Source organism: Talpa europaea (genome assembly GCF_964194135.1).
Source record: "Talpa europaea genome assembly, chromosome: 9".
Lineage (NCBI taxonomy): Eukaryota > Metazoa > Chordata > Mammalia > Eulipotyphla > Talpidae > Talpa > Talpa europaea.
The window spans coordinates 117,950,093-117,972,079 of record NC_140076.1 but is presented as its reverse complement, the minus strand read 5'-3'; the positions used below and the strand labels follow the sequence as shown (position 1 = coordinate 117,972,079).

The following is a 21,987-nucleotide window of genomic DNA, read 5'->3' as shown; positions in this document are numbered from 1 at the left end:
CAGCTGGGTACAGAGGTCCAGCCGGGCACAGAGGTCCAACCAGGCACAGAGGCCCAACCGGGGACACAGAGGCCCAGCCCGGGGCACAGAGGTCTAGCCAGGGGCACAGAGGCCCAGCTGGGAGGCACAGAGATCCAACTGGGGGGAAACAGAGGTCCAGCTGGATACAGAGGTCCAGCCAGGCACAGAGGTCCAGCCAGGCACAGAGGCTCAGCCCGGGGCACAGAGGCCCAACCTTGGGCACAGAGGCCCAGCCGGGGGGCACAGAGGTCCAACTGGGGGGAAATGGAGGTCCAGCCGGAGCATGGAGGTCCAGCCAGCCACAGAGGTCCAGCTGGGCACCGCATGGGGTGCATCACTCCAGCATGATACAAGAATTTCCCCTGAAGTCAGCTTAGCGGATGAAAATGAAGACAAGGAGCTTGAGATAAGAAACCATGAAAAAAAAAACCCAAAAGACTTGGCAGATGACATTTAGGACAACATGAAATGAATAAATTTTTTGAGAATTAATAAATAATGTATAACTTGAGATAGGAATTTTCTTTTCTGGTTTAAAATGTAATTTAGAAACAACCCCTCATGGGGCCTCCCTGGGGGTGCAGGGGTGAAGTCTCAGCACTGTGAAGCTGTCCGCAGAGGTCCATGCCCGGCCTGGGAGCTGCCCACATGGCGCGCAGACCTCTCCTGTCTCCCCACCGCTCCCCTCAGCCGTGGGTTTCAGTGTAGCTGCCTGTTCTGCTCCCCGCTCTGTCTCTGGTGGATCCTCTCACCCCCCCCACCTCTGGCCTGTACCCCAGCTCTTGCATGCATGAATGGATACAAATAAATCTTTAAAAAATAATAAAATAAAAACAACCCCTCAATTTTCTATTGAAAGAATGTGTGTTGTCCTAAACATTTAGTAAATTACCCTAAATCTCCGGCAGCTCGTGTGGTTTGCGCCCCCGCCATCCTTTGCTCGCTCTTAATTCTCGCGCCGTGGGGGCCAACGCAGGCGCACGCGGCAGCCGAGCACGCCTACCTTCTCTAAGAAATAGTAGTCAGGACGCTTGCCTCGGCGCTTTCACAAATACACCTTTTATTTGTCTTTGTGCTGGGTTTGCTTGGGGGGGAACCTGAGATCAGAGGACGCCCTGGGGTGCCGGGCGGGCTGGGGCGCCTTGATGGGCGCGCGTCTAGCCGGGGTCTGTGGCCTCTGCTTCTCCGAAACGCGTGCGTCCTTTCACCTGCGCTTCCTTTTCCTCGTTCTTGTTTATTTTCCTCTCTCGGGGGAATCAGCCCTTCCTGGGGCACGCCCCGCGATGCGCTGGGGGCTCCCCGAGACGCCCACCCCTCCTCGTCCCGTCTGTTCTCAGCTGCGTTTCCTTCTCCGCGGAACCTCAGGGTCTCTCGCCAGAGGGCGCCGGCCCCGTGGCCTGGACTGTGCGTGGGGACGTGTGTCCGGGGACGTGTGTCGGCGCCGATGGAGCGTTACAGCCGCCAGCGCCATCCCTGGCGGGGGAAGGGGCTGCGCTTGCCTTGGTTTTCGCCGAAGCCAGGTGCTCCGGGGTCCTGGACACTGCAGAGTAGGCGCGTCGTCCCCGCGGCGCTGGCGCTGGGCCCTTGGACAGAGGGTCCTCGCGGGTTTCTGTCCGAGTGATTCCCAGAAGAGAGCGCCTGAGCACGAGTGTGTCTCCCTCAGAAAGGGTCTCTGCTGCCGCAGGTCTTCCCTCCCTGTCAGTTTTCTGTTTCCCGAGTGACCTCAGGTGGGCGGAGAGGAGGGAAAGAAGCAGAAGCAGCGGGATGTGCGGGGAGGGGGAGACGATGCAAAGCGGAGGCGGGAAGAGGCAGGCGAGCGGAGGGACCTGGCCGGGCGCGACGGAGTGGGGGGGTCCCCGCAGCTGCTGGCCTGCGCCTGGCCCCGTGACGGCCCCGCAGACACCGCGCGGCTCAGGTGAAACCTCCGGAGAGGGAACGCGCAGAAGACTCTCCCTGGGGAGCTGCCTCGCGACCGGCAGGCACCTGGGAGCTGGGAGCTGCGGCAACTATAAAGCACAGGCAGACGACGGCCCGTGGCAGCCTCGGTACTGGCCGGTGCCATCCTCAGCGCCAAGCCCGCAGGAGCCCAGCCCCGCCCTGCCTCGGGGACCGGCTGGGGCCGCGGGAGGCCGCAGGTGATCAGGGGCGGCGGGGGCAGGGCCAGGTCTGTGAGACGAGGGGTCTCACCTGGCCCAGGTCACACGTTCTCAGGCCACGAGAGTGACCGGCTCAGGGCGGGGGCTCCAGGGGTGGGGGTGGGGGCCGACCCGGGGGGCCAGGGCTTCTCTGCCGGGCTCACCGGCTCTCGGGGCTCCATTGTTTCGGGCCGAGACAGCCGACGTGGTGCCCGGAGGAAGGCGAGCGCCCCAGGCGCTGCGCCGAGGTCCTGCTTGCACCCCCGGCAGGGCGGGGTGCTCTGGGCTAGGGCCGGCCACCAGGCCGCTGCCGCGTCCCCACCCCCCTCCCCCCGACTCCTCCGCCAGCTCCTCTCTGCTCCTTGTCCTGGTTAAAATGTCTTAATTAAAGAACGTTACGGTTGGAAACGTGACATTTATAACGGGGAGATCGGGCTGATTTTCTGCAGTATTCTCGGTTCCCGTGCGTGGGAAGCGACCAGCTGGGACCGTGCGGCCCCGACGAGGGGCTCCCGGGAGCCTCCGAACGGAATGTGCTCCCCTTTGTTACTTTTTTGCCCGATGGGCTGGAAGTCGGCACCTGAATGGTGAGGTTCTCCCGACTTGACATGCCCTGCTGGCGTCACATGGCCGTAAGCTCAGCGCCCGCCTCGTGTCTGGTACGTAGTTAAATCACGTGGATGGTTCCTGCTTCTGAAAGACCTTCTGAAAGGCCGTCCACGCTGGACCCCCCGCGTGACGCAGCTCGATACACGGTTCTTAGAGGACACTCCTCCCACCTCTGACGTATTTTCTATTCTCACCGCTGTTTTCCTCTAAAAACCACCCACGAAATGTCGCCGCGGCTCCACTCGTCTGACGTCAGCTGTGCACGAGCCCCGGGCTGTTCCACTTCCCTGCGAACCCAGGGCGAGGTTGCTCTCCCCCAAACTCACCAGATAGGAGGCGGGTGCCGAGCTTACAGTCATGTGACCTCAGAAGGGCATGCCATGTCAGGCGAACCCCATGATTCAGGTGCCGACTTCCAGCCCAGCGGGCAACAGCTGAGGGGTGGGGGTTGGTGGGGAGCGGGCGGCAGAGGTGTCTCGGGGCGCAGTGCTGGGCACGAAGGGCTCAGAGCCGTCCAGGGGTCAGCCGAGGCCCTGGAGGCTGGAGGCCGGCAGGTTGGCCGGCCGGACTCCTCGTCTGAGCACGGAGGCTGCTTCACCCACCTGCAGAGACTCGCAGCTCTGAGTCCCTCTGCTGTGAGCACAGGGGGGTCTGCAGGCGATTTGACCGATTTTTAAGAGCCAGGACTCAAGATTTACCAGCTGGTGCCAAGGGGAGTGAAGGGGAGGAGTGTGTCAGGGTGATCAGTGGATGTTCTTGGAAAACTGGGCTGAGGACCTCGCAGTTACAAGAGGACCCCAGGGGCCCCACACTGGCCCTGCGCCCCGAGACCAGGGCCCAGAGGAGCGTCCACTCACCCTCACAATATCAGCGACTGAAGAACAGATGCTGAGCCCGGAGGCGCATCCAGAGCTCCCGGCAGACTCGGCCAGTGGTGGGCCCAGAGCTGAGGGAGGTGGGAGGGGCTCGCGGACGTGGGCTTGTGAAGGGGACGCTGCGCTGGTGAAATCAGAGCAACGGCCACTCCTGAAGGGCATGCATGCTGCTTGGAAATGTGCAAAAACGAATAGTTACTCATTTTAAAATCAAATCTGAACAATAAAAACAGAAACGTGGGCAAGATTTAGCCGTATAGGGACTGGATTTCAGGTCTAGGAGAGCATCTCAAATGTGCACCGTGCCGTGTCAGGCGACTGCATCAGCAGCCCATTGGGCTTAAAAAGCAGATTCATGATTTATCAATATTGATAACTCTTGTTTTTAAAGATTTATTTATTTATGCATACAAGAACTGGGGTGTAGGCCAGCGGTGCGGGGTGGGGGTGGAGGATTCACCAGAGACAGTGGGGAGCAGAACAGGCAGACTGACTGAAACCCAGTGCTGAGGGGAGCAGCGGGGGGACAGGAGAGGTCTGCTGCGCCCTGTGGGTAGCTCCCCGGCCTGGGATCAAACCCGTGCTGCAGAGGCTGGTGACAGCTTGATAGCTCTGTCTTTAACCCCTGCGCCACCAGGGAGGCCCAGTGTTGATAGCTCTTGATTCCCCCCGAGAGAAGATGCTCATGCAGGAGGCACAGGTGTGAGAGGAGGAGCAGAGCGGACAGACACCTGCGAGCGGCCAGGCCCTGAGGGCGGGGAGGAGACCAACTCAGCCACGGCCTCCGCTCTTGGGTACTTGCGTTTGCTCCTCATTTAGGCAGATGCTCGACTTAAAGTAATAAAATCTCAAGAGTTTTTATGAATTTTAAAATAGCCCGTTTTCCATGCCATTGTAACACCCATGGAAAAGGAATAACTCAGGCTGCCACACTGTTCCAGTCAGCGTAGCACTGCTGTGTGTTTCCTTCTGTGTTTCCATGACATTCCTGTCTGACACACTTTTGAACACCACCAAATGCAAACTATAAGCTATTCCTACTATTCTGAACAAGTTTGTTATTGCGTGAAAGGCAAATAATTGCTAGAGCAGCGGTAAAGCCTCATTGCAGAGCAGCGTAGACGAACAACAGCCCTGCCGCACAGGCGAGAAGGAGTGGGCTGGGCTGAGGCGGCCCCGGGGCCCCGACCAAGCAGGCACGAGGGCGTAGAAGCTGCACGAGGGACGAGGGGGGCAAGTCGGGGTGTGCCTGCGTCAAACCCACACACTGGGCTTCGTAAATGTGCACCTGGCTGTTTCTCAATAAAACTGGAAAAACCGGAAACACCTTCCGTCCTGACTCGCGCGCTCTGCTGAGCTAGGCCACCCGCCCCGGGCGTCTGAACGGTTGTCTGCGCTGTGGCCTCACCGCCTGCGAGCGGCGTTCTAAGTCCTTTCTCTGTGTCCGTGTCCTGTCTGTCGTTCACAGATGGCAGCAGACCGGGGAAGGAACGCCTCTACCATCGCCTACGTGGTCCTGCTGGGTTTTGGGGACCTCGGGGACGCAGGGAAGGCGCTTTTCTCTCTGTTCCTTGGCCTGTACTTGGTCACCGTGCTGGGCAACCTGCTGCTGATCCTGGCCGTGCACTCCAGCCCACGCCTGCACACCCCCATGTACCTCCTCCTGTGCCACCTGTCCTGCGTGGACGTGGGCTACACCAGCAGCATCGCGCCCCAGCTGCTGCAGGAGGTGCTGGCCGGCAGCCTGACCGTCCCCTTCGCCGCCTGTGTGGCGCAGCTGTACGTGGTGGGCGCCCTGCTGACCACCGAGTGCTTCCTGCTGGCCGCCATGTCCTACGACCGCTACCTGGCCATCTGCCGGCCACTGCGCTACGCGGTGCTCATGGACAGCACGGCCTGCGTGCGCCTGGCCACGGGGTCCTGGCTGGGGGGCTTCGCCTTCCTGGGCGCCATGCTCCTGCTGCTCGCCACCCTCACCTTCTGCGGCCCCCACCTCATCAACCACTTCTTCTGCGACTTCTTCCCGGTGGTGAAGCTGTCCTGCACGGACACAGCGGCCGTGGAGAGGGTGGCCCTGGCCTCCTCCTTCCTGTCCCTGTCGCCCTTCCTCTGGACCCTGCTGTCCTACAGCTGCATTCTGACCTCCATCCTGAGGCTCTCGTCCTCCGCCGGCCGGCGAAAGGCCTTCTCCACCTGCTCCTCGCACCTGATCGTGGTGAGCGTGTTCTACGGCACCCTCATCGCCGTGTACATGACGCCCCCGTCGGAGGCTGCATTCAGCCTCAACAAGCTCTTCTCGCTGCTCTACACGGTGCTCACGCCGCTGCTGAACCCCCTGGTCTACAGCCTGCGGAACAAGGACGTGCGGGGGGCGCTGCGCAGGGTGGCCCGGCTCCACTTCGCGGGGCGTTCCAGGCCCGGGAGGCCCGAGGCCTAAGCTGCTGCGAGTGAAGCAGGGGTGCCCCCAGGGCAGGGCGGGGGCGCCTTGTTGTGGGTGGGGGTGCTGCGGGGCTGGTTGGTGGGCCGGGGTGGGGGTGGGGCGGAGCGTGGTGGGGGGTCTGGCGGGTGGGCATGGCAGTATTTGATGAGGAGCATTTCCAGACACCCCAGAATCGGTGCTGGTAATCTGGGTGGTAAAATGACTGAACCACACACAGGAGTCAGTGTGCTATGTGAGTGGCCGCGACAGCTGACGCAGGCACCGGGTCTGCGCTCTGGCGCTTCTGCGAGTCGCCCTCCTGGGCACGGGGCCTGGGCGCGGCCGCCGGGGGCCTCACACGGGCTCTGGGTGCCCCGTCGTCGCGCGGGGGGACTTCCCGAGGGTGGTGTCTGGAATCGTGCTCCGCTGCGGGCAGAGTGTGGTAACTCCCGCAGGAGGGCGCGGGTGAACCCGCCGCTGAGCGCCGCTGCAGCGGGAGAGACAGGGGCTGGCGGGGGCTGGCGGGGGCCGCGGGCACCGCGCCTGGTCTGAGAAGCGGCTCAGAAGCCGGCCCTCCACCCTCCCGCTCATCATGGCCTCGTTGATAAACAGCCCAGAGAGTCAGCTTCAAGAAGGGGCTTGTGCTCAGGTTGGGGTGTCCCCGGCCAGGGGCTCTGAGCAGGCGCGAGCGGGTCCCGGGAGAGCCCCGCGCCCCACGCCCGCGGGTGCCCCGGAGAGGCGGACCCCGGAGCGGAGGGAAGGGCAGGGCCAGGCCAGCGGGGCTTCGCGCCCACCACGCCGGGGAGGGTCGTGGCGCCGGGAGACCTAGGACAGCGCGAACTCCAACAGGGTCACGCTCGCCCCCGGGGCCCAGAGGACAACGAGGGGGACGCTGTTCCGGGGCAGAGGGGAGGAGCCGCCAGCAGCGCGGGGCAGCCACGGGGGAGACGCGGGCTCCGCAGCCGAGGACAGCGTGTGGGGGCCGCGGCGGGAGCACTTCCCCGTGGGGTCTGGGGCGGGCGGGGTGTCCCGGGCGAGTCGTGGGTGTTGGGGGTGTAGGGCAAGGTCTTGTGCCAGGTGGGGTGTAGTGTGGAGGGAGGGAGTGTGGGGTGCAGTGTGTTTGGTGGGTGAGGGCTGGGTGGGGATGGGGTGTGGGGGGGGTGCAGAGGGAGAATGCAGGGTGTGTGCAGAGGTGAGGGGTGGTGCTTGAGGGTTGCATGGGGTGGGGCGAGAGTGGGGTGAGGGCGGGGTACGGGGGGGTGGGGGCGGGGTGCAGGGACCCCTGGTTTTCTGGGCAGGGCCTGTCCTAGGGTGGCGCCGGGAGACACGTCCGTGGGTGTCTCCTCATTGCAGAAGGAGAGTCACTTGGAGGCGCGTTCTCGGGTCCGGGCACAGCGGCGAGGGGGGCACCAGGGGAGTCCTGGAGTCCTCCCGGCTGTGTGGGCGCCACGTCTGTGCCCAAAGGCCCAGGGGGTCCAGCGCTTTGCGGGCTTGTCGCCCTCGTCCAGCCTGCGGGAGGGCAGCGCACCCCAGCACAGCCGGCCCGAGGTCCCCTGGCGCCCTCGGCGGCTCCTCCCCTCAGCTGACCTGCCCAGGCCTGAAAGACCCGAGGGGACGCCGTGAGGGCAGGGTGGTCCCTCCCCGCTGCTCCCAGGAGCCGGGCCCTCCCCGGGCCGAGTGTGTCCTCTGTCTGCTCCCGCCGCAGCCCCTCGCAGCTGGGCTGAGCGGCCTCCGCGCCACCGGGCCTGCGGTTTGCAGCGTGGAGTGGGGGCCGCTGAGCCGCCTCGGCCTGGCAGGGGTCCCAGCGCGTGTGGACGAGGTCTGCAGTCCGCGGCTGTGGCTCAAGGAGGAGCAGCCGGGTCGGGGTGGGAGGGGGCGCGGCCGCAGGCCAGGAACCCGCTCTGACCGTCTCCTGGCTCTCCTGGGGCAGCGCCCTCGGCCACGGAGGGCCCGTGGTCAGTCTGTGGGGCTCAGCCGCCTGCATGCTCTCTCCTCACAGTGACGGCTGCCAAGGGGGTGCCCACGTGGCGGAAAGGGCCCTGGGGGCCGGGAGCTGGCAGGGGTCCAGGCTGGGAGGGAGGCCCCCGGGGCCCATCCCCGCCTCCTCCTGGGAGCCGCGGGCAGCGATGGGCACATAAGAGGGGCCCTGCCCTCGGGCTGCTGTGGTCCTGCCACGGCGCTGACGACGCACCCTCTGGAGGGCAGAGCCCGCGGGGTCGGGACTGGACTCAGCGTCAGGCGCCTGGGCGCTCCGAGAGCGAGCTGCTGCGGCCGAGCCGGTGGGTCCTCGGGGGACCGGGGCGCACAGGTGGTGTCTGGGGCACGTGTCCAGGGTGGATGCACAGGCCAGGGGCAGCATGTCCTGCAGGGCATCCAGCAGGGTGCAGCCTAGTGGGCAGCGGGCCTGTCCCCCCCACCCCCTGCGGAGGCTGCGGGGCGGGCAGAGCCGTTGGGCCGCCTAGTCCTTGGGCACCGCCCTCAGCCTGCTGGGTTTGGAGGCGGCTGTGGAAGGGCCGGGTCGGGGCGCCCCAGACCTGCGTGCCATGAGGAGAACGTGAGTTTTGGCCGGGGCCGCCAGGCAGTGGGCAGGGCCTGTGTGTCCCCTGAGCTCAGTGTCCATGGTGCCCAGTGTCCGGGCTGCTCTCTCTGACGGCACCTCCTGTGACTGGTCGCTGGGGCTCCCTGCTGGCTGTGCCATGGCCCCGCGCAGAGGTGAGTCCGGGAGGAACCGTCCAGGCTGCCAGCCCAGTGCCTAGCCCCGTCCCAGCGTGTCCGCTCCCCACAGCCCGAGCCAAGTGTGCTGTGCGTCCACGGGGCGTCCCCCGGCTCAGGGAGCAGGTGGAAGCCGGGAGGCTGGGGCTGACCGTCGGCTGTTGGAGGCGCAGAGTGACGCCACCCTCAGGAGCTCCCCCCAGCCCCACATGCTCACTGCAGAGCTGGGAGTGGACGCTGGTGCTGTGGAAACAGCCCGTGGCTGGGCATCTTCGGCTGCTCTCACGGCGGCTCTCAGGTCCCCCGAGGCAGACACTGAAGCTCCCGTGGAAACCCAGAAGAGGCAGCGCTTTGCAGACCGGCAGCCACCGCTGTTGCCTGGAAGGCCGTGGCCAGGACGGGCCGGGGATGGGGGGAGTCGGGATGGGGCAGGCGGGGCAGGGGGGCGGCATCCGCCCATCTGGGGAGGGGCTAGAACGCCGCGTGGAGGGTCCTGGGCTCCTGGGGATCCACACCAGGATCCGCCAAGGTTTATTTTCACAACAGGGAATTCAATTTCTTTCATTTTATTATGTAAGAGATTTATTATTTGTCTCTGAAATGTCATGAATATGCTTCACGTCAGGGAGAGGAATTGGATTCAAAATTTAGACTCAGGGGCTGTCAGCAGTTCGGGGTACACCTGGCTCCCAGCTCAACAGGTCCAGATGTGCCCCCCCCAAGCCATTTATATCGCCCTCGCCCCCTCCTGGCCTTCTCAGCCCGGCTGGCCCCGCTCTGGCGGCGCGCTCTGTGGTCAGCGTGTAAAGGCGTGTGTTTCCGTGGTCATTCTCTTGCTTGGTTTCTCACGTCCCAGGTGAGACAGGACCGTGTCCATCGCTGTCCTCTGACTGTTTCACTCCCACCGTCCCTTCCAGGCCCGGGACGTCCGCAGACGGCGGATTCCCTCTTATTTCTTACCGCGGCGTAGCATCCCGTCACATGCATGTGACACGTGTGACGTGTGTGTACACACACCGCATCGTTGTTACTGGTCTCAGGAGATGTTTTAACAGCGGTTCGACCTGTGGGGTGTCTACCTCCAACAGGACCGCCCTGACGGAGCAGCAGCCCACGCCAAGCGGCTTCCAGATCCGCCCACTGGGCTCTTTGCATTTTTTCTAAGCGGTGCTGTTGGCTCCGTCCCCGCAGGAGGACCCGGCGTGGGGGAGATGGCCGTGGACAACCGCACCGCCGTGACGCAGTTCGTGCTCATCGGGCTCTCCGACCTCCCCGAGGTGCGGTACCCCCTCTTTGTGGTCTTTGCCGTCATCTACCAGGTCACCTTGCTGGGGAACGGGGCCATCCTCCTGGCCATTGGGGCCGACACGAGGCTGCACACGCCCATGTACTACTTCCTGGCCAACCTGTCCCTCCTGGACATATTCTGCCCGACGGCCACTGTGCCCAAGATGCTGGACAACCTCCTGACCGAGCAGAACAGCATCTCCTTCCTCGGGTGCGCTTTGCAGCTCTATTTCCTGGTGGCCCTGGCGGGGACCGAGGTCTTCCTCCTGTCTGTCATGGCTTATGACCGGTACGTGGCCATCTGCTTCCCCCTCCGTTACTCCCTCATCATGACAAAAGCCCGCTGCGTCCTGCTGACGGCCGGGACCTGGGTGGCAGGGTTTCTCAATTCCTTGCTCCACACGGTGTCCACCTTCAGCCTGACTTTCTGCAGCAACAACCGGGTCAACCAATACTACTGTGACATCCCCCCGGTGGTGGCCCTGTCCTGCTCGTCCACCTATGTGGCAGAAATGCTGGTTCTAGTGGCAGGGGGTATCTTGGGGATCGGTGCCTACTTGGTCACCTTTGTCTCCTACATCTACATCATCTCCACCATCCTGAAGATCCGGTCGGCGGAGGGGAAGCGCAAAGCCTTCTCCACCTGCGCGTCCCACCTCCTGGTGGTCTGCCTGTTCTACGGCACAACCATATTCACCTACGTCCGTCCCTCATCCCTTCAGCACACCGCAGCCCGAGACAGGCTGATCTCCATGCTGTACGGGGTGATCACCCCGATGCTGAACCCCATGATCTACAGCCTGAGAAACGCGGAGGTGAAGGGAGCCCTCAGGAGGGTGTGCTGTGGCCGGGGGTCCTTGCAGGCGGCCTGACGCGGCAGAGCCGCCCCTTCAGGGTCGCGGGTCGAGGACGCACAGAGGGGGCGTTTCTGCGGCTGCGTGGACGCTTGCTGCGCACGCACGGGACTCCCTAGACAGCAACCACGGCTCAGCTCCATGTGTCTGTCCGTCCGTCTGTCCGTCCATCCGTCATCGTCCCCCAGCCCGCACCCCCCTCTCTCTGCCCACCGGGACTGACCTGCATCACAATGCGCCCGTCCCCCTCCCTCGCCCTCGCCCAGCAGCCCCTCCTGTCTGGGGTGACCCCGTCCTGGCTCCCTTCACGCCCGTCCTCGTGTGGGTGACGGTGGGTGCTGACCGGTCTCCTTCGCCTCTGGTCACTCTGCCCTTCTTCCACTGTAGCTCCCCCTCCTCCGTGTCTCTGCCGCTCCCCCTTCGCCGTGACCCGTCCCCCAGCCAGCTGCCCCTGGAGACGACGTCCCTGTCTCGGTGTCACCGCGCACTTGGCCCCTGGTTCCCGTGTCCCGCAGCCTCGCCGGCTCGCTCACACTCAGGGCCCCTTCTCTGCACATGCACACGCACACACGCTCGCACACGGGGGCACACAGGCTGGGCACCCCCGTCCTGGGAGGCCCTGTGGTCTGCGCTGCTTCCCAGCCCGGCCTCGAGCCCCTGCGCAGTCTCGCTCGGCCTGCTCCGGCCGCCCATTGCTCTGCGCTGAGGGCTGCGGCCACTGCCCGGCCCGGCCCCGGTCACTGGAGTCGGAGCCCAGTGGGCGGCCCTCTCTGCGGCGGCCCTGCCACCCCCAATTCTGCCCCCCGCCCGTCGGCCGAGGGCCACACCGTGAGTGAGAAGCCCCGTCCCTCCCCGTGTCCCCCCGAGTCACCTCTCAAGGTCCCGGTGGTCAGCGCCAAGGGAAGAGCCCGGAGCCCGGGGATGCCCGTGGGGCCACCAGCTGCCTGCCCGCCTGGGCCCTGGGCGCCCCCCGGCTGGAGCGGGTGAGAGGCGGCCCTGCATGGGGCTGTGGGGCTGTGGGTTCCTGTTGCTTTTGTGCCTCATTTTCTTCCCTGTCTGGAGTTTGCCCGAGAGGGTCAGGTCTCGTGTATAAAGGAGCACGTCTGCATGTCAGGTGCGGCTCGTGTGTGTGATTCCAGCGCTCGTCCAGGCCGCTGATTTCCAGACACGCCACACCCGCCGGCCTTCACACCGGGGGGACTTCCCGAGGGTGGTGTCTGGAATCGGGCTCCGCTGCGGGCAGAGTGTGGTAACTCCCGCAGGAGGGCGCGGGTGAACCCGCCGCTGAGCGCCGCTGCAGCGGGAGAGACAGGGGCTGGCGGCGGCTGGCGGGGGCCGCGGGCACCGCGCCTGGTCTGAGAAGCGGCTCAGAAGCCGGCCCTCCACCCTCCCGCTCATCATGGCCTCGTTGATAAACAGCCCAGAGAGTCAGCTTCAAGAAGGGGCTTGTGCTCAGGTTGGGGTGTCCCCGGCCAGGGGCTCTGAGCAGGCGCGAGCGGGTCCCGGGAGAGCCCCGCGCCCCACGCCCGCGGGTGCCCCGGAGAGGCGGACCCCGGAGCGGAGGGAAGGGCAGGGCCAGGCCAGCGGGGCTTCGCGCCCACCACGCCGGGGAGGGTCGTGGCGCCGGGAGACCTAGGACAGCGCGAACTCCAACAGGGTCACGCTCGCCCCCGGGGCCCAGAGGACAACGAGGGGGACGCTGTTCCGGGGCAGAGGGGAGGAGCCGCCAGCAGCGCGGGGCAGCCACGGGGGAGACGCGGGCTCCGCAGCCGAGGACAGCGTGTGGGGGCCGCGGCGGGAGCACTTCCCCGTGGGGTCTGGGGCGGGCGGGGTGTCCGGGCGAGTCGTGGGTGTTGGGGGTGTAGGGCAAGGTCTTGTGCCAGGTGGGGTGTAGTGTGGAGGGAGGGAGTGTGGGGTGCAGTGTGTTTGGTGGGTGAGGGCTGGGTGGGGATGGGGTGTGGGGGGGGTGCAGAGGGAGAATGCAGGGTGTGTGCAGAGGTGAGGGGTGGTGCTTGAGGGTTGCATGGGGTGGGGCGAGAGTGGGGTGAGGGCGGGGTACGGGGGGGTGGGGGCGGGGTGCAGGGACCCCTGGTTTTCTGGGCAGGGCCTGTCCTAGGGTGGCGCCGGGAGACACGTCCGTGGGTGTCTCCTCATTGCAGAAGGAGAGTCACTTGGAGGCGCGTTCTCGGGTCCGGGCACAGCGGCGAGGGGGGCACCAGGGGAGTCCTGGAGTCCTCCCGGCTGTGTGGGCGCCACGTCTGTGCCCAAAGGCCCAGGGGGTCCAGCGCTTTGCGGGCTTGTCGCCCTCGTCCAGCCTGCGGGAGGGCAGCGCACCCCAGCACAGCCGGCCCGAGGTCCCCTGGCGCCCTCGGCGGCTCCTCCCCTCAGCTGACCTGCCCAGGCCTGAAAGACCCGAGGGGACGCCGTGAGGGCAGGGTGGTCCCTCCCCGCTGCTCCCAGGAGCCGGGCCCTCCCCGGGCCGAGTGTGTCCTCTGTCTGCTCCCGCCGCAGCCCCTCGCAGCTGGGCTGAGCGGCCTCCGCGCCACCGGGCCTGCGGTTTGCAGCGTGGAGTGGGGGCCGCTGAGCCGCCTCGGCCTGGCAGGGGTCCCAGCGCGTGTGGACGAGGTCTGCAGTCCGCGGCTGTGGCTCAAGGAGGAGCAGCCGGGTCGGGGTGGGAGGGGGCGCGGCCGCAGGCCAGGAACCCGCTCTGACCGTCTCCTGGCTCTCCTGGGGCAGCGCCCTCGGCCACGGAGGGCCCGTGGTCAGTCTGTGGGGCTCAGCCGCCTGCATGCTCTCTCCTCACAGTGACGGCTGCCAAGGGGGTGCCCACGTGGCGGAAAGGGCCCTGGGGGCCGGGAGCTGGCAGGGGTCCAGGCTGGGAGGGAGGCCCCCGGGGCCCATCCCCGCCTCCTCCTGGGAGCCGCAGGCAGCGATGGGCACATAAGAGGGGCCCTGCCCTCGGGCTGCTGTGCTCCTGCCGCGGCGCCGACGACGCACCCTCTGGAGGGCAGAGCCCGCGGGGTCGGGACTGGACTCAGCGTCAGGCGCCTGGGCGCTCCGAGAGCGAGCTGCTGCGGCCGAGCCGGTGGGTCCTCGGGGGACCGGGGTGCACGGGCAGTGTCTGTCGTGCTGTGTCTGGACAAGAGGCCAGGACGGGGGGCAGCATGTCGTTTGGGGCATCTAGTAGGGCAGGAGTTGGGTACGAGTTGGCTGTGAGCCTCTACCCTCCCTGCCAAGGCTGCGGGGCGGGCAGGGCGGCATGGCACCAGGTCCTCTGGCACAGCCCAGAGCCTGCTGGGTTTGGAGACGGCTGGGAAGGGTCGGGCTGGGACACCCCCAGAGCTGCGGGACGCAGGAGAAGGTGTGTTCCGGCCGGGGCCGCTGGCAATGGGCGTGGCTTCTCTGCCCCCGATCTCAGTGCCCGAGGTGCCCAGTGTCCTTTTCCGGGCTGCTCTCTCCAACTGGGGCCCCCGGGACTGGTCGCTGGGGGGTTCCTGTGGGCTGAAGAGAGTCCGGGAGAGGCGGGGCCTGGCTCCAGCCCCACGGCTTCGCCCTGTCCCAGCGTGTCCGCTGCCCACAGCCGGAGCAGCGTGTGCTGTGTGTCCGCGGGGCGTCCCCAGGCCTCAGGGAGCTGGCGGGAGTGGGAGGCCGGGCTGACCGCAGCGAGCGGGCCCAGGACCTTTCGGAGGCGCAGAGTGACGCCATGCTCAGGACCCCCCCATGCGTCACTGCAGAGCGGCCAGTGGCCGCGGCTGCCCTGGGCAGTGACCGGGGCCGGCTCTCAGTGCCGCTACAGTGTCCCTTCAGGCAGACAGTGACGACTCCCGGGAAAACTATGCGTTAACGTTCAAAATGGAGACAAAAGCCTCCAAAATGTGGCTGAGCTTCTACTCAGATCTCAGGCCGAGGACTGGCTTGTCTGATGCGGGAGACGGATCCTGTTCACACAACGGCACGTCCTCCCGCAGCTGGCAGTCGCTGGCCATGAGCTGAGGCTTCCGCCTGTTTATCCAGCTCGTAATGAAGTGTCCAGTCAGGGTCAGATCTGCTGGAGGCCAGGCCGGCCGGCAGCCTGCTGGGCTGGGCCTGCGGGGCTGTCTCCGCTGACCTCCGAGACCCTTGCTCGCTGGAAGTCATGACCCTCGCTTATGAAAACGGATCCAGTCCGTGTGGCTGTCACGGAAAATGCACTTTTAACATGAAAGTTAAATTGACCGTCTCATGGTGGGTGTCCCTGTGCAGGGAAGGCCTTTCCAGGTTTCTGAAATGGCTCGTCTCTGTCTGACGCGTCGCCGATGGGCTCAGGGGAGCCAGGTGCTGGATCCAAGCTCAGCCCTGGGGCTGTCGGCAGGGGGAGATTGACCTGGTTCCCAGCTCGGTCGGGTCCAGATGTTGCCCACCGTGCCCCACAGAGGTGGACGGGGCCCTCGCCCCCTCCTGGCCTTCTCAGCCCGGCTGGCCCCGCTCTGGCGGCGCGGTCTGTGGTCAGCGTGTAAAGGCCTGTGTTTCCGTGGTCATTCTCTTGCTTGGTTTCTCACGTCCCAGGTGAGACAGGACCGTGTCCATCGCTGTCCTCTGACTGTTTCACTCCCACTGTCCCTTCCAGGCCCGGGACGTCCGCAGACGGCGGATTCCCTCTTATTTCTTACCGCGGTGTAGCATCCCGTCACATGCATGTGACACGTGTGACGTGTGTGTACACACACCGCATCGTTGTTACTGGTCTCAGGAGATGTTTTAACAGCGGTTCTACCTGTGGGGTCTCTACCTCCAACAGGACCGCCCTGACGGAGCAGCAGCCCACGCCAAGCGGCTTCCAGATCCGCCCACTGGGCTCTTTGCACTTTTTCTAAGCGGTGCTGTTGGCTCCGTCCCCGCAGGAGGACCCGGCGTGGGGGAGATGGCCGTGGACAACCGCACCGCCGTGACGCAGTTCGTGCTCATCGGGCTCTCCGACCTCCCCGAGGTGCGGTACCCCCTCTTTGTGGTCTTTGCCGTCATCTACCAGGTCACCTTGCTGGGGAACGGGGCCATCCTCCTGGCCATTGGGGCCGACACGAGGCTGCACACGCCCATGTACTACTTCCTGGCCAACCTGTCCCTCCTGGACATATTCTGCCCGACGGCCACTGTGCCCAAGATGCTGGACAACCTCCTGACCGAGCAGAACAGCATCTCCTTCCTCGGGTGCGCTTTGCAGCTCTATTTCCTGGTGGCCCTGGCGGGGACCGAGGTCTTCCTCCTGTCTGTCATGGCTTATGACCGGTACGTGGCCATCTGCTTCCCCCTCCGTTACTCCCTCATCGTGACAAAAGCCCGCTGCGTCCTGCTGACGGCCGGGACCTGGGTGGCAGGGTTTCTCAATTCCTTGCTCCACACGGTGTCCACCTTCAGCCTGACTTTCTGCAGCAACAACCGGGTCAACCAATACTACTGTGACATCCCCCCGGTGGTGGCCCTGTCCTGCTCGTCCACCTATGTGGCAGAAATGCTGGTTCTAGTGATAGGGGGTATCTTGGGGATCGGTGCCTACTTGGTCACCTTTGTCTCCTACATCTACATCATCTCCACCATCCTGAAGATCCGGTCGGCGGAGGGGAAGCGCAAAGCCTTCTCCACCTGCGCGTCCCACCTCCTGGTGGTCTGCCTGTTCTACGGCACGGCCATATTCACCTACATCCGCCCCTCCTCCAGTCAGCACTCCCCAGCCCGAGACAGGCTGATCTCCATGCTGTACGGGGTGATCACCCCGATGCTGAACCCCATGATCTACAGCCTGAGAAACGCGGAGGTGAAGGGAGCCCTCAGGAGGGTGTGCTGTGGCCGGGGGTCCTTGCAGGCGGCCTGACACCGCAGAGCCGCCCCTTCAGGGTCGCGGGTCGAGGACGCACAGAGGGGGCGTTTCTGCGGCTGCGTGGACGCTTGCTGCGCACGCACGGGAATCCCTAGACAGCAACCACCGCTCAGCTCCATGTGTCTGTCCGTCCGTCTGTCCGTCCATCCATCATCGTCCCCCAGCCCGCACCCCCCTCTCTCTGCCCACCGGGACTGACCTGCATCACAATGCGCCCGTCCCCCTCCCTCGCCCTCGCCCAGCAGCCCCTCCTGTCTGGGGTGACCCCGTCCTGGCTCCCTTCACGCCCGCCCTCGTGTGGGTGACGGTGGGTGCTGACCGGTCTCCTTCGCCTCTGGTCACTCTGCCCTTCTTCCACTGTAGCTCCCCCTCCTCCGTGTCTCTGCCGCTCCCCCTTCGCCGTGACCCGTCCCCCAGCCAGCTGCCCCTGGAGACGACGTCCCTGTCTCGGTGTCACCGCGCACTTGGCCCCTGGTTCCCGTGTCCCGCAGCCTCGCCGGCTCGCTCACACTCAGGGCCCCTTCTCTGCACATGCACACGCACACACGCTCGCACACGGGGGCACACAGGCTGGGCACCCCCGTCCTGGGAGGCCCTGTGGTCTGCGCTGCTTCCCAGCCCGGCCTCGAGCCCCTGCACAGTCTCGCTCGGCCTGCTCCGGCCGCCCATTGCTCTGCGCTGAGGGCTGCGGCCACTGCCCGGCCCGGCCCCGGTCACTGGAGTCGGAGCCCAGTGGGCGGCCCTCTCTGCGGCGGCCCTGCCACCCCCAATTCTGCCCTCTGCCTGTCGGCCGAGGGCCACACCGTGAGTGAGAAGCCCCGTCCCTCCCCGTGTCCCCCCGAGTCACCTCTCAAGGTCCCGGTGGTCAGCGCCGCGGGGGAGCAGCCCGGCGCCCGGGGACGGCCGTGCGGGGCCACCAGCGGGCGTGAGGGGCTGGGGCTGGGGCTGGGGCTGGGGCTGTGGACCCTGCAGCGGGCGTGAGGGGCCCTGCGGGGCTGGGGCTGTGGACCCTGTTGCTTTGGTGCCCGGTGTCCTGCCCTGAGGCCCGTGGCCCGGCGGTGCATAAAGGAGCGCTTGCATGACAGGCCGGCTCGTGTGTGTGATTCCCGCGCCGGCCCTGGTCCCTCACGGGCCCCCCGACCCCCCGCCCCCCTCTTCCCCCCCCTCCTCCGGGGTGAACGCGGGGCGCCGTCCGTGGAGGCGCGGCCTGGCCCGTCCCGGTCTCTGGGACCGCGCTCTGGAGGAGGCCGCGTGATGGGGCGGGGCCCGTGGGCGGGGCCTGCGCGTCTGGGGCGGGGTCCGTGGGCGGGGCCTGTGCGTCCTGGGCGGGGCCCGTGGGCGGGGCCTGGTCTCGGGGCGGGGCCATGAGCGGGGCCTGTGCATCTGGGGCGGGGCCCGTGGGCGGGGCCTGGTCTCGGGGCGGGGTCCGTGGGCGGGGCCTGTGCGTCCGGGGCGGGGCCTGGCGCGGGGCCCGGGGGTCTGGTCCTGGGCGCGGGCGTCTCCGCGCGGGGTCGGGGGTGCGGGCTCCAGCGAGCGCGTCTGTCCCCCGGGGCTGCCCACGCCCGCGCGTCCTTGTGCCGCGCAGTGTCCGGCGCCGAGGGCAGCCCCGAGCCGGGCTCCGCCGCGGACGCGCGAGTGTCCCGGGGCCGGCCTGGGCCGCCCGGGGTCTCCGTTCCTGGACACTCGGCGGGGCCGGCCGTGGGCAGCGGGCCGGACTGGGCCCGAGCTGCTCCGGGGCCAGGGGCGGCCGCGGCACTCTCTGGGCAGCCCGGCCGCGGGCCCGCGTGGCCGCGTCTGCTCGCCCTGCCTCAGGGCCCAGCTCTGACCGGGCCTCCCGGAGGGCGCCCCGCCGGGCCTGCGGGTCCTCAGGCAGGGAGAGCGGGAGGATCCCTGGGGCGGCAGCGCCGGGTCCCCACCCTGAGCGGCCAGCGGGGGACCGGGGAGGTGGGGGTCCCCGAGCGGGCGCGAGTCACGCGGGGGCCGAGGGCAGGAGCTGGGGCGCCTCTCTGCCCCACAGGCCCGAGGTGGGGGGGGGGCAGCGGCCAGGCAGGAAGGTGGACACGCATGGAGGAGGCTCGCGTGCGGGGCAGCGGCCGGGCAGGCGGCACCAAGTGTTTCCTGCGGCGTCTCCCATGAGAATCCGCAGCCGGCATGGAGTTGGAAATGAGGGCCCAGAACCATCTTCTGGGGGCCCCGAGCCGCAGGGGAGGCCAGAGCCAGTCGGGGCGGCAGGGCCTGGGGCAGGGCCCGAAGTGCTGCCTGCACCGCAGCCTCGCAGGGGAGCCCTGAGGCCGGTCCAGGGGGCCAAGCAGGCGCGGGAGGGAGAGGGGCCAGTCACGCACCGGCCGTCCACATGGTGGGCCCAGCACCCCTCCTGGGCCCCACCCGCACCCCGGCAGGACGGCCAGCACCGGCCTACAGCGGCCCCTCCCTGGGAAGGCCTGCGAGCAGGGCCCGTGGGCCGGACGGTGCCGACCAGCCCCAGGGGGAGGGACCCCGGCATTCGGGCAAAGCGCAGGGTGTGACTTGCCGCAAAGCCCGTGGAAGGGCAGAGGCAGGTGCTGGCGGGGAACTGCAGAGGACCCGCGCGTGAGCACAGAAACCCGCAGGGCCAGCGGGAACGCGCTCCCGAGGCCGAGGGGGAGGCAGGGGCAGAAGGGCCGGAGGGACGGTGGCGGGAAATGAGAGGTTTCAGGGAGAGAATGAAAAGGCAAATGCAGGCGTGGCGTGAATGCACAGAGAGGAACGCCGCTGTGCTCGGGATTCCACGCGGAGCAAAAAAGCCACCCTGGGCAGAGTCGGGGACTAGAGGCCCAGAGCCGGCTGGGGACACGGCCTGGGAGGGGCCTGGGGTGCAGCTCAGCCAGCGGGCTGGGGGCCACCTGGGGCTCCTCCCCTCCCCTTAAAGCAGCGCCCAGCAGGGTCCTCGGTGGCCACGCCGCTCTTGGGGTGGCCATGGGGGCCCCCAGCTTCCCTGCGACTTCTCCTGGGGGGCACCGGAGTCCGGAGCTATCTCTGAGGTTGTCATCAGGTCCCACACCTTCTGTCCTCTGCACCTGGCCTGAGGCCACGGCTGGGCGGAGTCAGCCCAGTGGGAGGATTCGGGACTCCCGGTGCTGCCCGGGGCCTGGGTGGAGGCACCACTGTGTGTGCGAGGCCAGGCTTGGTCCCTGTGGCCACACTGCACACTCCTGGGCCCAACTCAGAGGCCTGGCCCCTCCTCCCCCTCCTCCCCCGCTGACCCCGCCTCAGGCCTCTGAGTTGGGCCCAGGAGGCCAGGCCAGGGGCCAGGGGGCAGCGTCCCACCACATGCTGAGTGGAGGGGGCGGCCACGCGGGGCAGACCCAGGGCTGCACTGCTCCTGACCCCAGCCGAGGGTAAGGCCCAGCGCCCAGAGGGGACGCAGCTGGGGGCCCTGCAGGCCTGGCCGGGTGTGGGGGGCAGGCGGGGGAAGGCCCAGTGGGGAGTGGGACGGCGAGTCTCTGCACCTGCAAAGTGGCCTGCGCAGCTGAGCCGCATCCCTGGTGCCACTTGCTGGGGCTGCCTCTTGCCTCTGAGTGTGTGTCTGAGCACACGTGAGATGGACGTGCCAAGGTTTGCACACTTACATTTGTCACTGAGAACTTGCGGTTGAATATTAACGTGTGAGCATTCCTGAGTGTTGTGTTTGCACGTCTGTGAGTGGTTCTGCTTGCACTTGCACGGCCACCTGAACACCCCACCTGGGTGGGCCTGAGCATCTGCAGCTGCTCCTACACCTGAGTATGTGTACTTGGGTCGTTCTCATCATTCATGGCATGTGCATCTGGGTGCTCATTTGTCGGCATTCCTGGGGGTGTGCTTGAATATCTATGCTTGGCTGCTACTGAGTTTTATAGTTCACTTTTTATATCTATGTGTATTTATATTTATATCTATATCAGAGCATTTGTATTTATGTTTGGGTTTACTTCAGTGTCCACACCTGAGCCTGGCTCGCATCTAAGCACACGTTGGGGTTTGTACACGGGGCGAGCCCCCCTCAGGCACACCAGTGCTGTTGCCTGTGCCTGCAGGGCCCGTGAGCCCGGCCTCGGCCAGCGCCTGGTCCTGACGGTGGAGGACGCACCGCACCTTGTCTGACTGTCACAAGCGAGTCTGGGTGCATGAGGAAAACGAGACAGAGAACAAAGCAGTTTGCTGGGAGCTGGGAGCCAGGCCTGCAGGGTGTGTCCCCTGGGTGCTGGGAGCCAGGCCTGCAGGGCACGTCCCCTGGGCCCCGCCTCGGCTGTGCCAGCTCCGCGACGCGGTGTCCCCACAAGGGCATCCGGACACGTTGACGGGAGGGGCAGATGCAAGCTTCTGCGTCTCTCACATAGATGAAATAAGCCTCCGGGCGCCTCCTTTCCCCCCCTCTGGCCGCCCGCAGCGAGGCCTGCAGCTGCGCCGCCCGCCCGCGCCAGGAGACTCGTTAGCGGCGCTTTCAACAATTAAAAAGTTTTAATTGTGTGGCAGTTGCCAGCGCTTGCATCTGCAGCTCCCAGGAGATGGGAGCTTGTTAGGGCGCCCCTGGGGCTGGCCCGCTCCAGGCCTCCTGCAGGGGATGAGGCCATGTGCCCCTGCGGAGCCGGGAGGCGGCGCAGGAGGAACTGCAGGAAAAGTTTGGGGCTCCCAGGAGCAGACGCAGCTCTTGGCACGAGCCAGGTGCTTTCCGTCGTTAAGCACGCAGGGCTGTCACTCTTGAGGGAGGTGCAGAGGGCGTCCGCCTGTCCTTGCCACCCGGACAGCAGGTGCTGGTGCTGTTCCAGTGACACCTGACTGTGCAGTGACACCTGCCTGTGCAGTGACACCTGTCTGTGCTGGTGACACCTGCCTGTGCAGTGACACCTGCCTGTGCTGGTGACACCTCCCTGTGCAGTGATACCTCCTTGTGCAGTGGCAACCACCTGTGCTGGTGACACCGATCTGTGCTGGTGACACCTGTCTGTGCAGTGACACCTGTCTGTGCTGGTGACACCTACCTGTGCTGGTGACACCCATCTGTGCTGGTGACACCTGTCTGTGCAGTGACACCTGCCTGTGCTGGTGACACCTGTCTGTGCTGGTGACACCTGTCTGTGCCAGGGACACCTGAGCTGAGAGGAGCTGGTGCTGCCTGCACTCCTGCTTGCTGCGGGCAGCCCAGCACCCCAGCCAGAGGTCCCGGCACCCCCACGGCAGCACTTGGAGGGAGGACTCCAGG

At 66.3% G+C, this 21,987-nt stretch overlaps 3 protein-coding genes across 3 annotated transcripts; all 3 read left to right on the top strand.

Moving 5' to 3' along the window:
• Nucleotides 1-5,108: 5,108 nt before the first annotated feature.
• LOC311176910 (olfactory receptor 5P3-like) lies at nucleotides 5,109-6,077 on the top strand (the record flags this gene model as incomplete). The annotated part of the gene is made up of 1 exon (XM_084242545.1): nucleotides 5,109-6,077. The coding sequence occupies one exon, from the start codon at nucleotides 5,109-5,111 to the stop codon at nucleotides 6,075-6,077; it is 969 nt and encodes a 322-aa protein (XP_084098671.1).
• A 3,905-nt stretch (nucleotides 6,078-9,982) lies between these two features.
• Nucleotides 9,983-10,930, top strand: LOC311176909 (olfactory receptor 5V1-like; the record flags this gene model as incomplete). Its single annotated transcript, XM_084242544.1, has 1 exon — nucleotides 9,983-10,930. One exon carries the CDS (start codon nucleotides 9,983-9,985, stop codon nucleotides 10,928-10,930), a length of 948 nt encoding a protein of 315 aa, XP_084098670.1.
• A 4,882-nt stretch (nucleotides 10,931-15,812) lies between these two features.
• Nucleotides 15,813-16,760, top strand: LOC311176908 (olfactory receptor 5V1-like; the record flags this gene model as incomplete). The annotated part of the gene is made up of 1 exon (XM_084242543.1): nucleotides 15,813-16,760. One exon carries the CDS (start codon nucleotides 15,813-15,815, stop codon nucleotides 16,758-16,760), a length of 948 nt encoding a protein of 315 aa, XP_084098669.1.
• Nucleotides 16,761-21,987: the final 5,227 nt, after the last annotated feature.